The sequence below is a fragment of the Hyaena hyaena genome, unplaced genomic scaffold (genome assembly GCF_003009895.1).
Source record: "Hyaena hyaena isolate Hyena2069 unplaced genomic scaffold, ASM300989v1 scaffold_103, whole genome shotgun sequence".
Classification (NCBI taxonomy): Eukaryota; Metazoa; Chordata; class Mammalia; order Carnivora; family Hyaenidae; genus Hyaena; species Hyaena hyaena.
Window position 1 is genome coordinate 1964042 of NW_024080735.1, and position 17307 is coordinate 1981348.

Genomic DNA, 17307 nt, shown 5'->3' on the forward strand with positions numbered 1-17307 from the left:
TCCCCTTTGTCCCTGATCCTGCCTCTCCGATTCCCCATCAGGATTCATCCAAAGGCTGGGACACTGGCCTGTGGCACTTGGGCCCTTCTCAGTCCATGAAGCCAACAGATGGAAGTGTCAGCGCCCCTCCCCCACAGGCCCCAGAGCCACAGAGGCCCGGCAGGTGCACATCCCGTTCTCACCTTGGTTCTTCTCGCTTCCTGACGAGAGCTGTGACCCCACTTGGGCGTCAGTGGCCCCTCGCGGCCACCACCAGTGCCCTCTGTGCCATGGCGTGGCCTCGGCCCCCGTGGCGGCAGACACACATCTGAGTAGGGGCCGCCCCTCCCTGTGCAGAGGTTCACGGCTGGCCTGAGATGTCCCCTCGCAGATGTCTTGCTCCCAAGTTGAGTTCCTTGGGTCCCCTGCCCGGCTCACCACTTGTAGGTTTGCAACGTCGAGAGTTTCCTGGGTGGGGTTCAAGTTGGCCCCATACGCGGAGGCAGGGAGGCCCCAGAGGCCACTCCAGGTTGTAGCTGGCGGCGTCACTCAGCAAGGGAGTTTACATACAAGGCCCGTCTCGAAGGACTGCATGATATGCGGATCCGCGTACCCGCACTCGAGAGTCCTATGTTCATACAGAAGCCCTGGTGGGAATCAGTCCTCCTTCGTTCAGGGAGTTCTCGCAATGCGCTGCTCTGGAAGGCTCCTGGCACTGGGGCAGCGGGCAGCACATGCACGCCCATGGCAGGACAGGGATAACAAACGTCTGGTTGCCTGGGTCCAGCCTGTGGCTCAGCCACAGTCACGTCCTCTCCATGGCCTCCTCCACCGGTTCCTATTAACGCTCTGTCTACTCCTGTTACCGTTCACTGTGGTCTCTGGGGGTGCTAGTCAGCGCAGCAATAGTTAGAGCAGGGAAAGAGCCTTCTAAGAAATAAAAAGGAAGAGGGGCGCCCGGGGCTCAGTCTGTTAAGTGCCTGATTCTTGACTTTGGCTCAAGTCATGATCTCACGGTTTTTGAGTTTGACCCCACATCAGCCTCTGAGCTGACAGTGCCGACCCTGCTAGCTATTCTCTCTCTCCCTCTCTCTGCCCCTCCTTTGCTCATGCTCACACTCGCTCTCTCTCTCAAAAAAATTTTTAAAAAAAGGAAGGAAGAAACAAAATTATTACTGTTTTCAAAGGCTATAATCATATTCATTATAAAAAGAAAACAAAAATCAGCAGTTGATTAGAATTGGAGCCAAGGTCCCCAGATATTAGATCAATGGGCAAAACTCAATAGTGTAACCCAGTTTTATAAAGATATCTTTCTATATTTTATAACCCTGTTATAAAATATATTTGGTTATAACCTTTATTTTTTAACCTTCTTAGAGTTTTATTTTTAGCCCTAAATTATCAACAGTGTAAAAGGAAAACCTCAGACTGGTAGAAGTTATTTTCAAATTATATATCTGATAATGAATTAATATCCAGAATATATAAAGAGTTCCTGCAACTTAACAAAAAAAACAAACAATCTAATATACTTTTTTTAAGTTTATTTATTTATTTTGAGAGAGAGAACAGGGAACAGGGGTGGGGCAGACAGAGAGGGTTGCAGAGGATCTGAAGTGGGCTTTGCATGGACAGCAGTGAGTCCAATGCAGGGCTCGAACTCATGAACCATGAGATCATGACCTGAGCCGAAGTCAGACACTTAACCAACTGAGCCACCCGGGCACCTCCAAATAACCTAGTTTAAAAGTGGATGAAGGACCTGAATAGGCATTTCTCCAAAGAAAATATACAAATGGCCGACAAGCAGATGAAAAATGCCCAACATCACTAATTGTTTACAGAAATGCAAAAACCAAATGCATTAAGTCAGAACCCCGGTGAGATACCTCTTCACAGCCATTAGGATGGCCATTATAAAGTTTTTTAAAATCAGAAAGTAATAGATTTGCACATGGATATGGAGAAATTGGAACTCTTGCACACTGTTGGTGACAAGGTAGAATGAGGCAGCCACTGTGGAGAATGGTACAGCTGTTCCTAAACAGATGGGACATAAATTATCACTTGACCCAACAATTCCACTTCTGAGTATATATGCAGAAGACCCGAAGCAAGGACTTGAACAGATATTTGCACACCCATGTTCACAACAGCGCGATTCACAAGAGCCAAAAGGCAGAAACCACTCGACAGTCTCTTGACAGAAGAATGGATATGATTCAGCCATAAAAAGAAATTCTGACTCACACTACAACATGGATGAGCCCAGAGGGCAGAATACTAAGTAGAATAAGCAAGTCACAGAAGGACAAAATTGTATGAATCCAGCTATATGAGGTACCTAGAAAAGGAAAATTCATAAGGACAGAAACTAGAGTAGCGATTAGCAGGGTCTGGGGGAAAGGGGGATGGGGAGTTACTGTGTAAAAGTTGCAAGGTTTCAGTGTGAGATGATAGAAAGTTCTAGAGATGGCTGGTGGAGATGGTTGTGCAAAGCTGTACATAATGCCACACACATGAGCTGCACGGTGAGTGGTTACAGTGGTACATTCTATGGCATATATTTCACCTAATAAGAAGAGCTTTTTAAATTATTCCTCAACATTTTTCAGGACTAGATATAAACCCTCAAATATGCAATGGCATTCCTGCCATCACAGACCGCTCCACACCCTACAATATTATGCATACAGGGAGGGCTCTTTCTCAACATTTTCAGCTAAGCTGTCAATGACCAAGGCAGGATAGAGGGGAGGCAGGTGTGGAAGTTACCTGGGTCCAGGGCTCTTTTCACAGATACTAAATTTCCAGTCAATAACAGTCTGAAAATGTTTAACCTTACAGATCTTGAATGGAACATTTCTTTGAAAATAGCATACAGTTTTCGAATAAGAGATTTTTGAATGGAGAAAACACATCAGTAGCTAAATATATTTACCTATAAACTCTCACAGAAGCTACTTGAGGTATAAACTGACCCAGCCTTTGTTGGTGAGCCATCTGGCAATATACATTAAAAAATATCAATGGGGCACTTGGGCGGCTCAGTGAGTTAAACATCCAACTTCGGCTCAGGTCATGATCCCACGGTTCATGAGTTTGAGCCCTGCATTGGGCTCAGAGCCTGGAGCCTGCTTCAGATTCTGTCTCACCCTCTTTCTCTGCCCCTCCCCCACCCATTCTCTCTCTCTCTCTCTCTCCCTCTCTCTCTCTCTCTCTCTCTCTCTCAAAAGTAAATAAACATTTAAAAATTTTTAAAAATATCTATGTACTCTGCCCTAGTATCTCTTATTCTAAGAATTCATTATAAAGAAGTAATAACTGAAGTATATAGATTTATGCACAAGGAGCTTTATTTATAGCAGAATTATTTATAATCATAAAACGACAAGAATCTGAATTCCACGTAGGAGAATGACTTCCTACACTATGGTGTGACAGTGTCACATTTCAACGGAAAGACATGAAGACAGACATAAAAAGAGAAGCCAACCCTCTTTTTAACTTTTGAGCTTAAATGTTGAAGTATTGTATTTAAATATCACAATTATTACAATGACATTCTATTAAATGCCATAGTGAGATGCATCAACATTTAATCATCGTTCCCCATGGGTGGTAGAATTATAGAATGGTAGGTTCTACAGGAAGCCAGTATTACGTTCGTATAAAGAAAACAAGCATTAGAAAAGAGAAAGTAAGCTAAAGGGAGGAACAAATAACCACTCACTCTTTGTGCTCCTGCGTGGTGTGTGTGATGTGGATGAGACACGTGGGTGGTGGGTGATGGAGGGAGACCAGCACACCCTACACAAGATGCACCTTTTGGATGTTTGTTTCAGCAAACTTACATCAATTGTCTGAAAGCATACAGCCTTCTTCTCTAATCCCTCTCTTCATTGGGACCCATCTGTCATCTAGTCTGTCACATGCACCGTATTTAGAGGTAATCACCCAAATGTTCTAAAGCTTTCGTGTGAGAACGATCAAACTTACAGAAGAGTTGCTAGAGTAGATAAAGGAAGAAATATGCAGACTTACGGTTTACATGAATAAGAAGCATTTCAGACAATGGCAGGTACATTCTCTGCTCCTCTTTTCTTCAAAAGGCAGCTCACACCTTGGTCTGATAAGGTAGCTGTATGTGACGAGAAAAATGTTCTGTGGCGGTTCAGAAACGAAACAGTGTTGAATGTCAGACCTCGCTAATAACCAGGTAAATTGTCGGTCTGTTGTTGTTCACTGTGGAAAAATACTCTTTTCTTTTTTAAGGTGACTACCTGAAGGACATTTCAACAGGGGAGAAAACTTCTCTGTATTCAAAAGTTTTTGCCAAATTCAAGAACACAGGAGAGAGGTCAGTTAATCATTCGACAGACATGGTTAAGTACCTTCTGGGTACCAGACGGTCAAATAAACACAGAATTAGTGGTCAGTGAACAGTGCCTTTGGGACTTCGTAACAACAAAATCAACTTAAATTTATTTTATTCCAGAGTCCTTGTATGTCTAACACAAGGGCAGCAGCTTTGGATGCTAACTTACCTGAATACTATGAATACGTTCTCGCAGACTCTGTACCTGTGTGAGAAAGGAATGCACTTAACGTGAATTGATTTCATGATTTCTGCCTTTTATGAGCTGAGAAATGTTGAACCAGTTACTAAGTGTTTTTAAGCTTTGCTTTTCTCTCTTATAAAACTAGAAGAGAGTATGTGACATGCTAGGTGTCTAGATTAGTGCCTGGTATATAGTTCGGTAAATCACGGCTGTGGAAATTATTAGCTCTGTAATTCTGCCACGTCACAAAAGAGATGGGGAAATCACTGTCAAGGCCTTCCTACATTTTATTATGAGGCCCTGAGACATTCATGTCACCTTCTCTTTTAAATGACAGAACATTTCAATATGGTTTTTACTGGTTCCTCCAGTCCATTCTCAACATGGCAGCTATACAGTATTTTTAATTTTTATTCTATGGTGAGTAGCCATAAAAGAATATTTGTAAAATATGTGCCAGGCGTAAACAGCAACATACAAACATCCCTATATGCACCACAGAGATCCAGGAGAACCTTCGAATTTATCTTTGAAGTCCTCTGCCTACCCGTCTCACCTCACACCGTCCCGTCGTCCGACATGACTACTGACTTGGGTTTTGTGCTTATCAGTCTATTTCCACACAATGCATTTTTCAACTTGGCATGTTTTTAAATTTGAATCGCTATGTTCTTGTGTTCTTATGTTTCTCCATTCAGTGTTACATTCCTGATTAATTCATTGTGCACGGAGGGATTCTTCACTCACCTCCCTCCACTGCTATCTACTAGTCCAGCATATAAATATGTCACACTTACTTACCCGTTGATGAGCATAGAAGTTGTTTTCAGGTTTTGGTGATTACAGGTTCTGCTGTGATTAACATGCCTGTACATGTCTCCTGGAATTTATATGCAGACGTTCAACTTTTGAAAAATCATACACTAGAAAAGGAAAGAAAAATAAATTAGAATGCTTTTTATAGGCATGTAATGACTTCCCCTGACCCTCAGAATGGAAGGAGGAAGTCTGGCCGAGCGTGAAAACCCCTCCCCCCTCTGTGAGCACATCCCCTGTCTCTCCCACCAACTACCTGTGCACAGTTACACTGGCTTCTGTTTTAGTTCCTCAAACTGGCCGTGACCCCTGATCTCATGGTCTGCAGCACACATATCGCTTCTGCTCAAAATGCTCGTCGTCCTCCGTTTTGCCGAATGTCACTCTTCATGCCAGTCTCACTGTTGCTTGTCCCCAGAGGCTGTCCCTGCTCCCTGCAGGCTGAGGTGGGGCCTCTCCAACTGTCCTTCACAACAAGCACAACTCTTCCTTTCCTCCACTCGCCACGGCCTGGTGTTCACAACCTCATTCTGGAAAGAAGGGGTCGTGTTTGTTTTGTCTGAAGTAGCTGATACACAGTAGGAATTCAGTAAATATTCACTAAATGAACTGTTATGCAGGACTGGAAACTAAATACCGTTGTGCATGCACACCGTAGAGTAATGTTTGCCAGTACATTTCAGTTCAGTGATCTGTTTTTAGGATTTTCATAATTTGTAAATAATTTTATGATAATGCTACATCCTGAACTATTTTATATGCCTTGACATCAGGCCCAAACCCCTGATTCAGCCCCTCACCTTCAGCCCTGTTGCTGCAGAATTTCAGGGTCCACAGACCTGGGTGACCTGTCAGCCCAGACTAGATGAGACTCTGCCTGCATTCACACTGCCTGCCGTTAGCCAGGTTGAACTAAATCAGCCCCTAGGACTTGGTTGAGAGGAGACAGTGTGAGTGTCTATTTGCTTGTATGTTTCTACATAAAATGGAAAGATACCAGATCCTCTCCCAAAAGATAGGTAAATCTCAACTAATAACTTGACCTAAAATAAAAGTGAATCATATGTACTAAATCAGTGAAATAAAGGTTGACTACAAATCTCTGACACTAATGGTACTTTAAAAATAGTAACCATATTGGGGCACCTGGGTGGCTCAGTTGGTTAAGCGTCTGACTTCAGCTCAGACCATGATCTCATGGTTCATGAGTTCAAGCCCCATGTCAGGCTCTGTACTGACAGCTCAGAACCTGGAGTCTGCTTTGGAGTCTGTGTCTCCCTCTCTCAGCCCCTCCCCTGCTCATGCTGTCTTTCTTACAAAAATAAACAAACATTTTAAAAAATAAGAAAAATAGTAACAGTATATAATCTATATGACTTAGCAAAGAAAATTCTACATTAACCTTAGAACATTTATGTCAATACCTAACTGTATTATGTTTAATAATGAAACTTGGACATGATATTGAAATAAATCACTGAACTTTCTTCTAAAAATGTTAACTTTCCTCCTTCCACGTGCATCTATCTCAGAGCTGAAAATACATGGTATCTGGAAAAGAATCCTGATAAATTGAAAGTAATGATTCAGAAGCTCTTCGTGTTTGCATTTACTTGGGCGTTTGGAGGAGTTTTACAACAAGACCATGACCATGAAGATGACACAGTGCCATATTCGAACTGTGAGCCTGGCTCACCTGCCAGGGTCACCTATGGCTTTGACAACCTCGTCCATGAACTGTTTGAAAATAACCCACAAATAGGTAAGTTCTGGGTGGTGTTTGAGGGGGGAGATAGTCATAATTATGCTCACTCTAGAATGTTAGTTTGAAACTCTTTATGGTTGGGCTCATATTAAAATGCCCATCTTTGCAAATGTGAGGTGAAAGGCAAAAGGTTAGTAAGCATACTCCAGTCCACTCTGGTCCACTCTGGTCCTCCCATGAAAGGAGGCTGAAGAAAATTAGATTCTGGGCTGCTTCTTTTTTCTGAAGACGCTATAACACATGTAAGGCAGAAGGACAGAGGTAAAGCCTCAAAACTGTGACCTCACCCCACCTGAGCCCATTAGCTGAACAGCTGAGTCTGTATCCTACACAGAACCAAACAGAAATGGTGGAGCTGGAGAGCACAATGAATGAAACAGAACATCAACCAGACTGGATCAAGCAGACGAAAGAACCTCCAAAACAGGAAACAGGTCACTTGAAATCACCCACGCATAGGAGAACAAAGAGAAAAGAATGAAGAAAGCCTGTGAAAATGGGATATCATTAATTTTTAAAACTCTGTACATTACTGGGGTCCTAGAAGGAGAAGAGCCTGAGAGAGGGGCAAAGTCTCAAAGAAACGATGGCTAAGAACTGACTGAATCTGGGAAGAGATTTAGATACCTGTTACATGAGTTAAGAGATCCCCCAGTAATTTCAGCCAAAAAATCTACTCAGATACCTTATAATAAACTGTCTGAAGAAAGAGAATTTGAAAACAGGCAAGGGAAAAAATTGCTCACCTACAAGGAACACCATAAGGCTCAGCAAATTTCTCAGCACAAATCTTGCACACCAGGAGGGAGTATGATGATTCAACGTGCTAAAAGAAAAAACTGCCAACCAAGGGTACTTTACCCCACAAAGTTGTCCTTCAGAAATGAAGGAGGGATGAAGACTCTCCCAAACAAACAAAAGCTGGGGAGTTCATCACCACTAGACCTGCCTAAAAGGAGCTTTTCCAACTGAAATGAAGAAAGATGTCAATTAGTAACAGGAGAACACATGAAATTATAAAACATATTGGTAAAGGTAAGTATATAGTCAAATGCTCTAATACTGTAACATGGTGGTGTGTGAATCACTAAACCCTAGTGTAAAAATTAAAAGTTAAAAACATTAAAAATTACTATAGCTCCAGTAATAAAGAGAAGTAAACTGTGACATGAAAAACATAGTGTGAGGAGGGGTAAAAGAGTTTTTGCATGTGACTGAAATGAACTTGTTATCAGCTTAAAAGGCTACTATATCTCTGAGATATTTTGTACAGATGTCATGGGGACCACAAACCAAAACCAATGGTAGATATACAAAAGATAAAGAGAAGGAAATTCAGGCACACCGCCAGGGAAAATCACCAGTTCATAAAGGAAGACAGGAAGGGAGGAAGAGGGAACAGAGAACTCCAAAACAGCCAGAAAGCAGCCAGATGGCATCCGTGAGTCTTTGCTTCTCACAATTACTTTAAAAGTAAATGGAATACATTCTGCAATCAAAAGACATAGAACATATAAATGGATTTTTAACACAAGATCCAACTGTATGCTGCCTACAAGAAATTTACTTCTTTTTGGGGAGCGGGGATTAGGGACATCAACTTTATTGGCAGACACATTTTTTTGTTTTGAAGAGATTCACTTCTGCTTCAAGGACACACAGAGGCTCAAATTGCCGGGATGGGAAATGATACTTCATGCAAATGGAAAGGTGAAAGGGAGCAAATGTAGCTATACTTGTATCAGACAAAATAGACTTTAAGTCAAAAAGTAAACAAGAGATAAAGTCATTATGTGATGATAAAGGAGTCAATTCATCAAGAGTATATAACAACTGTAAATATATATGCACCCAACATCAGAGTACCTAAATATATTAAGCAAATACTAACAGGTCTGAAGAAATAGAGAGCAATTAATAGTAGGGGAATTTAGGGGCGCCTGGGTGGTTCAGTCAGTTAACTGTCAGACTTCAGTTCAGGTCATGATCTCACAGTTCGTGGGTTCGAGTCCCGCGTCGGGCTCTATACTGACAGATAGCTCAGAGCCTGGAGCCTGCTTCAGATTCTGTATCTCCTCTCTCTCTCTGACCCTTCCCTGCTCACGCTGTCTCTCTCTCTCTCAGAAATAAATCAAACATTTAAAATTTAAAAAAAAAATAGGGGAACTTAGGGGCGCTTGGGTGGTTCAGTTGGTTAAGTGTCTGGCTTTGGCTCAGGTCATGAACTCGCAGTTTGTAGGTTCAAGCCCCACATTGGGCTTTCTGCTGACAGCTCAGAGCGTGGAGCCTGCTTCGGATTCTGTGTCTCCGTCTCTCTGCCCCTCCCTCGCTCGCTCTGTCTCTCTCAAAAATAAATAAAGATTTTTTTAAAAAATAGTAGGAGAATTTAATACCCCATTTTAAACAATGGACAGGTTGTCCAGGGAGAAAATTCAGTAAGGAAACACTGGAATTGAGCTTTACTTAAAAACAAGGGGGGGAGGCTATCAGACATGTAGAGAGAATTCAATCCAGTAGCAACAGAATACACATTCTCCTGAAGTACACATGGAATATTCTTCAGCATTGTTCATGTTAGGTCACAAAACAAGTCTTAGCAAGTTAATAAGATTGACAGTCATACCAAGTATCTTTTCTGACCCTAGTGGAAAGAAATTAGAAATCAGTAACTTGATGAAAACTGGAAAACTGAAATTACATACAAATTAAACAACACACTTAAAAATCAATGAAAAAAAATTTTAATCTTAAAAAGAAACAAAAATGGAAACCATAATTCATGGGTTCCAGTATAAAGTTCTTACAAGGAATTTTATAGCAATAAAAGCCTACATGGTGATAAAAGAAAAGATCTCAAACAATCTCACTTGACAAAAGAATAATAATAGACTAACCCTGAAGTTAGCAGAAGGAAAGAAATAACAAAGATTAGAGCAGAAGTGAATTAAAAGAGACTACAAAAACAATGGAAAAGATCAGTGAAACTAAGAGCAGGTTTTTTGAAAAGATAAACTAAATTGATAAAATTTTACCTAGACTAAGAAAAAAAGAGACTCAAAATCAGAAATCAAAGAGATATTGCAATGGACACCATACAAATGAAGAGATACTATGGCACAATTATATACCAACAAGATGGATACCCTAAAATAAGTGGGGACATTCTGAAGCAGATGATCTATCAAGACTGAATCATGAAGAAATAGGAAATCTGAACAGACCAGTAACAAGTAATCAGATTGAATCAGTAATCAAAAATCTCCTATCGGAGGTGCCTGGGTGCCTTTCTCCTGCATGCTCATACTCCCTCTCTCTCTCTCAAAAAAAAAAGAAAAAAGAAGAAGAAGAAGAAGAAGAAGAAGAAAGAAAAACAAAACAACAAAACAAAAACAAAAGGAAAATCTCCCATCAAACGAAAGTCCAGGACCAGAATTCACTGGTGAATTCTAACACTGAAGAAGAATCAACACCAGTCCTTCCTTCTTAAAATCTTCCCAAAACTTAAAAGACAAAGGAAAACTTCCAAAGCTATTTTGCAAGGCAGCGTTACTCTGCTGCCCAAACCACGTAAGGCCACTATAAATGGTGTTGGGAAAACTGGACAGCTACATGCAAAAGAATTAAACTGGACCACACACAAAAATAAACACAAAATGGATTAAGGACCCAAATGTGAGGCCTGAAACCATAAAAACCCCAGAGGAGAATACAGACAGTAACCTTTTTGATATCGCTGGTAACAATATTTCTCTAGTATGTCTCTGGGATGAGGGAACTGAAAACAAAATTAAACTATTAGGATTACATCAAAATAAAAAGCTTCTGCACAGGGAAGGAAACAATCAACAAAACTGAAAGGCAACTTATGGAATGGGAGAAGCTATTTGCAGATGACATATCTGATAAAGGGTTAGTATTCAAAATCTATAAAGAACTGATATAACTCAACACGCAAGAAAACAATCAAATTAAAAATGGAGAAAAGACACAAACAGACATTTCTGTAAAGAAGGCATAGACACATGAAAAGATGCTCAACATCACTGGCCATCAGGGAAATCCAAATCAAAACTATAATGAGATGTCACCTCACACCTGTCAGAATGGCTCAAATAAACAACACAAGAAACAACAAGTGTTGGTGAGGATGTGGAGAAAAAGGACCCTCGAGTACTGTTGGTGGCAATGCAAACTGGTGCAGCCACTGTGGAAGACAGAGGTTCCTCAAAAATTAAAAATAGTACTACCCTACAATCTGGTAATCACACTACTGGGAATTTATCCAAAGAATACAAACCACTAATTCTATGGGATACATGCACCCCGATGTTTAAAGCAGCATTACTTATGATAGCCAAGAAATGGAAGCAGCCCAAGTGTCCATCCATAGATGAATGGATGAAGAAGATGTGGTGTATATATACACTGGAATATTATTCAGCCATAAAAAAAGAATGAAATTGGGGCGCCTGGGTGGCTTAGTTGGTTAAGCTTCCGACTTTCGCTTAGGTCATGATCTCACAGTTCGTGGGTTCGAGCCCCGTGTCGGGCTCTGTGCTGACTGCCAGCTCAGAGTCTGGAGCCTGTTTCAGAGTCTGTGACTCCCTCTCTCTCTGACCCTCCCCTGCTCATGCTGTCTCTCTCTCTCCTAGAAATAAATAAAACATTAAAAAAAATACTTTAAAAAAAAAAGAATGAAATCTTGCCATTTGCAACAACATGGATGGAGCTAGAATGTATTATGCTAAACAAAATAAGCCAGTCAGAGAAAGACGAACACCATATGATTTCACTCCTATGTGGAAACAAAACAAATGAGCAAAGGGGGAGGGAGGAAGAGACAAACCAAGAAACAGACTCTTAACTATAGAGAACATTCTATGGTTACCAGAGGGAAGGTGGGTGTGGGCGTGGGGGAAATAAGTGATGGCAATTAAGGAATGCACTTACCATAATACAAAAAGAAAAGAAAAAGACCAATAGGTACATGAAAAGTATTTGTATGTATCAAATCATCACATGGTGCACTGTAATCTTACCTATCATTTGCCATTTATGTTCCAATAAAGATGGAAAACTAAAAATTTTTAAAGTCAGTAATACCAAGTGTCAGCATGGCTGTATAGATAGCAACAGCAGGTTTTGTATATTGCTAATTGTAGGATAAAAACATACTGCCACTCTGGAAAGTGGTAGGAGCTTCTTAAAATGTTCACTAGGCATGTACCGTATGACCCACCATTATGCCTCTAGGTATGTATCCCAGATACATGAAACATCACAACCTACACACAAATGTTTATGGCACCATTATTCATGATTGACAAAAATTGGGAACAATTCAAGTGTTCTTTAATAGGTGAGTGGTTAAACTGTGATCTGCCCACACAGTGGAATACTACTCAGCAGTGAAAAGGAATGAGCTATTGATGAAGAGGGAGAAACAATAAGAATGAATCTTAAATGCATTCATTCTGCAGAGTGGCAGAACTCGCTTTCAAAAAAGTGCATACTGTGAGGTTCCATTTCCATGAGAGTTTGTAAAAGGCAAATACAGACAACAGAGACATCTGGGCGGGTCAGTCAATTGAGTGTCTGCCTCTCTGTTTTGGCTCAGGTCATCCTGGGGCCACAGGATTGGGCCCCACGTCGGGTTCTGATGGCACAGAGCCTGCCTGGAATATTCTCTCTCTCTCTCTCTCTCTCTTTCTCAAAAGTAAATAGGAGTAAAACAAATAGAGAATAGATCAGTGGTTACCAGGAGAACTGAATACAAAAGGGGCAGGCACAATGGAATTGTTTAGGGTTTAAGAATTGTTCTCTATCTTGTCTCTTACAGTGATTACAAGAATACATGCAGGTGATTTAAAAAAAAAAAAAAACTCATAGAGCTGTATACTCTCCAAAAACAAATGTTCCTGTGTATAAAAATTTTATAAACAATTCGAAGAACTATATGAAATACTAACACCATTATCTTCCTATGTGAAGCCATGACTAAGGCCTTTTGCTTTCATTATTCTGTATTTTCCTGAATCTATTAAGAAAATGTATTAATTTTATAGTGGAAAAGTGAATGTGATTTGCAAATAAATGGCAGACTTACCTAATACATTGTTTTGACTCTAACTGCTACTATGTGACTGTCGCTTGATATCCAATACGGGGTGATAAACAGGACTTCTGGGGAAAGACTTCAAAGATCGCATCATGATTCACCTTGCTTTTTGGATACAAAAAGATGTTTTTTTATATAATTAAAGATCAGAAGGAAAAAAATGATAGGCCTGTTTTATATATGTGAATATACCCTTGGGGAATAGTTCTGTTTCTAGTTCAACAACCAGACTTTCCACACAGAGATCATATCATTAACGAAACATTCCATAAGTGAGCCTTTTTTTACTTAGACCTGTTTATTTGTCATTTTCAAACACAGGCATCACCCTACCAAGCGGTAACCGTTCTATCTTTGAGTATTTTGTGGATTTACAGCAATGCGAATTCGTACCTTGGTCAGAGTTACTGCCCAGTATTCAGACACTCATTCAAAAAGGTAAGACGAATTCTAAGAATCATACGCTAACCTTTCTAAAATATTGGGATTACTTTACGTAGGAAAGTAGGTATGTCAGTAGCTGTGGAGACTGATATATTCCAAGTCTGCGCAGGGGCCGGTTTCTATTTTTCCTTTTTTAAAAAATATGATTTATTGTCAAATTGGCTTCCATACGACACCCAGTGCTCATCCCAACAAGTGCCCTCCTCAATGCCCATCACCCTTTTTCCCCTCTCCCCCACCCCCATCCACCCTCAGTTTGTTCTCAGTATTTAAATTGTGGTTTGCCTGCCTCCCTCTCTGTTTGTGACTATTCTTTCCCCTTCCCCTCCCCTATGGTTTTCTCAAAATCCACATATGAGTGAAAACATATGGTATCTGTCCATCTCTGCCTGACTTATTTCACTTAGCATAATATCTTCCAGTTTCACCCACATTGTTGCAAATGGCAGGATTTCATTCTGTCTCATTGCCGTGTAGTATTCCATTATATATATAAACAGCATCTTCTTGATCCATTTGTCAGTTGATGGACATTTGGGCTCTTTCCATGATTTGGCTATTGTTGAGAGTGCTGCTATGAACATTGGGGTACATGTGCCCCTATGCATCAGCACTCCTGTATCCCTTGGGTAAATTCCTGGCAGTGCTATTGCTGGGTCATAGGGGAGTTCTAGTGTTAATTATTTGAGGAACCTCCACACTGTTCTCCAGAGGGGCTGCACCAGTTTACATTCCCACCAACAGTGTAGGAGGGGGCCCGTGTCTCCACATCCTTGCCAGCACCTGTAGTGGAACCAGTTTAGATCTATGTTTATAACACATGCCTTTAAACAAATAGCCACTGAATGTTGCTTTCTGAGAAACTGGAATATATTTGATTGAGTCAGGTGTGCATTGTAAAGCTATAGTTCATTGAAAGACTTCCTAATGAAAATACATATTATTTTAATTAGCTGTGATTACTGAAAGCAGAAAAGGGGGAGAAACTCTTTTTAAAAAGGAAAAGCAGGGACCCCTCGGCTCAAGTCAGTTATATGTCTGACTTCAGCTCAGATCATGATCTCATGGGATGTGAGTTTGAGCCCCACATCAGGCTGTCTGCTGTCAGCCCAGAGCCCACTTGAGATCCTCTATCCCTCTCTCTGCCCCTCCCCAGCTCACATTCTCTCTCTCTCTCAAAAATAAGTAAACATTTTCTTTAAAAAAGGAAAACTGCATATGTAAGAACTACACTTGATTATGATAGAAAATAATAATTAGAAGACAATAACCATAACTTAATAAACACCCACAATGTGCTACATGGTGTTTATTCTCAATCTTCTGCTGATACATATAGAAAACAAAGATGTAGAAAAGTGTGGTGCCCTGAGAGCCTGGTTGAAGTTGAGGCAAAACTGCAAATGCAAGAAATTTAATAAATGCAAACGGAGTTAATTTCTTGGAGGATTAGGCTTCTCTCATCAGCAAATTTCAAAGTTTGGTTAGAAGACTTTTTGATAGAAAACAGCCAGAGATAACATAATTATAGGCATACAGAGAGCTCTCATTTTGAAGTTATTTACACTAACGTTCTATTGTATAATGTTTGTCACGGTAAGAATTAGTGGGTGATTATATGTCTTTAAAGCCCCTGAATTGTGTATCGTATGTTAAAGCAGCTAATGTTGGTCATTTTTGTCCTTAACTTTTACTACTACGTGCAGAACGTACCTGAACGCCAGTGTACGGAACTCAGTATCTCAGTGTGCCCCTCCGCTGAGAAAGCAGAGGCATTCCCTCCAAATCTCTGAAGACACCACTTTCCCTGGTCCCGTCTAATCCTAATTGTCGGCAACGGGCTTAGGAGAAAAGGAAACCCTCTCAAGCTTTCAAACCCAAACCTGTAGCAGGAATGTAAATGTCACAGCATCACAACGTCCTCTTCGATTCAGCACCGTGCAAAGTAGATCAGGAGTCCTGGGGCAGGCCGGTCTCTGGCACAAGAAAAAGCCACAGAAAACAAAACCCCACATTTTGTTCATAGAAGAATCCAGAAAGTCTCAGAAACACTACTGGCCACATGAGGTGCTTGGGAATGAAGGCCCTGGAAGGCAGCTTGTCGGTATATATCAAAGTCATAAACCATATTTCAGTGTATAGCAACCCAGTGGCTCTGCCTGTGAGAAGCTGTGTGCAAAATGATATGTGTCTGTTACATAAACTCAGCAAAAGTCGAGAAGCACAGTAACTACCCATTGCTGGGGCTCTGGTCAGAAATCTGTGATACGCGCCTCAAATAGAAGAATATTAATCAGGAAAAAGTCTTTACTGGATAGAGGGCCTCTAGAATGTACTACATTGTTAATAACCACTGTGTGGTGCACACGGTGTGGGAACTAGTCCCTGGGGTGAAGGAGTGAGGAAGAGACCGCTGATTGCATTCCCTGATATACTTTTGAACTGTGCACCATGTGAACGTACTGGCTAGTCCGTGTCTAATTCTTCAGAGATGAAGGGAGGTCTGTGCTGTAGTTAACGCTCTTGGCTGTTTTGAGAGTTTTGGCTGTGTGATGGGGGAAGGGATCGGGTGGTATGTATAGGAAGCTGCAGGATCAAGAGAGATTTGGTTTAGCTTTAGTTTGTGTGTGTGTGAAAGTGTGTGTGTGTTTTATTTCATATAAAATTGCCTATATTCAACGGGTTTTTACTAAATGTCAGTTTCCCATGGTTCAACCAATAAAAAGATTGTAGATACTAGTACATACGTATTTGCACAACGGAACATTTCAGCAGAAAGGAAGAGACAGATCATGGGGGGAGAAGGCTTATCAAAGAAGCGAAGTTCTTTAAAAGGAGCGGCTGTCCTCACTTCCACTGCAGGGAAGGAGAAGGAGAGGCAGGCGAGATACAGGGTGGTGGTGGGGGGAGGGCGTCTACACGGTGGATGTGGGATGGGGGGGCTCCCCAGGTGCAAGTGTGGACGAGATCCACAGGGACCCCCAGGCACTTGCGTCAGGTCTGGCTTATCCACACAAGCTGATACTGCTTTATACTGTACAGACTTTTCCAGAAAGTATTTAGAACTTGAAAAGTTAGGTTAACATTTATGAATAGGCCATTTGAAACTTTTTTTTTTTTTTAACTTTACCTTAGGAACTTCAGTGCTAACTGACCCACCAGCACCCAGTGAGAACCTCCTGAAGATCACAGACTGTGGTGAAAACATCACCCATATTGCTACCAGAGACTCGGTGTCCTTTACTTTCCTCATAAGCCTCCTTTTAAAGAATTTCTGCCCTGTACTTCTCACAGGTATTCAAGATTCAAAGAAGGAGGATTTCAGGGGCACCTGGGAGGCTCCATCAGTTAAGCGTCCGACTCTTGATTTCAGCTCAGGTCATGATCTCACAGCTCATGAGTTCGAGCCCCACGTCGGGCTCTGTGCTGACAGCTGGGAGCCTGGAGCCTGCTTTGGATTCTGTGTCTCCCTCTCATGCGCTGTCTCTCAAAAATAAGTAAATAAACTTTAAAAAACCAGGAGAATTTCAGGGTTAGGAAGAGGCTTAGTCATTATTTACTCTAAATATTTTACATTAAAACTAGGGGGGTGGGGGGCGGGAATATGCCCTGAAAAACTT

At 41.2% G+C, this 17307-nt stretch overlaps 1 protein-coding gene across 1 annotated transcript in view; it reads left to right on the top strand.

Moving 5' to 3' along the window:
• Positions 1-17307, top strand: part of DNAH14 (dynein axonemal heavy chain 14) — a 293617-nt gene that overhangs the window by 163518 nt on the left and 112792 nt on the right. The window contains exons 41-45 of the mRNA XM_039235797.1: positions 42-311; positions 4258-4342; positions 6893-7122; positions 13565-13681; positions 16823-16981. Coding sequence (XP_039091728.1) covers positions 42-311; positions 4258-4342; positions 6893-7122; positions 13565-13681; positions 16823-16981 — 861 coding nt within the window. The remainder of the gene's footprint in view (positions 1-41; positions 312-4257; positions 4343-6892; positions 7123-13564; positions 13682-16822; positions 16982-17307) is intronic.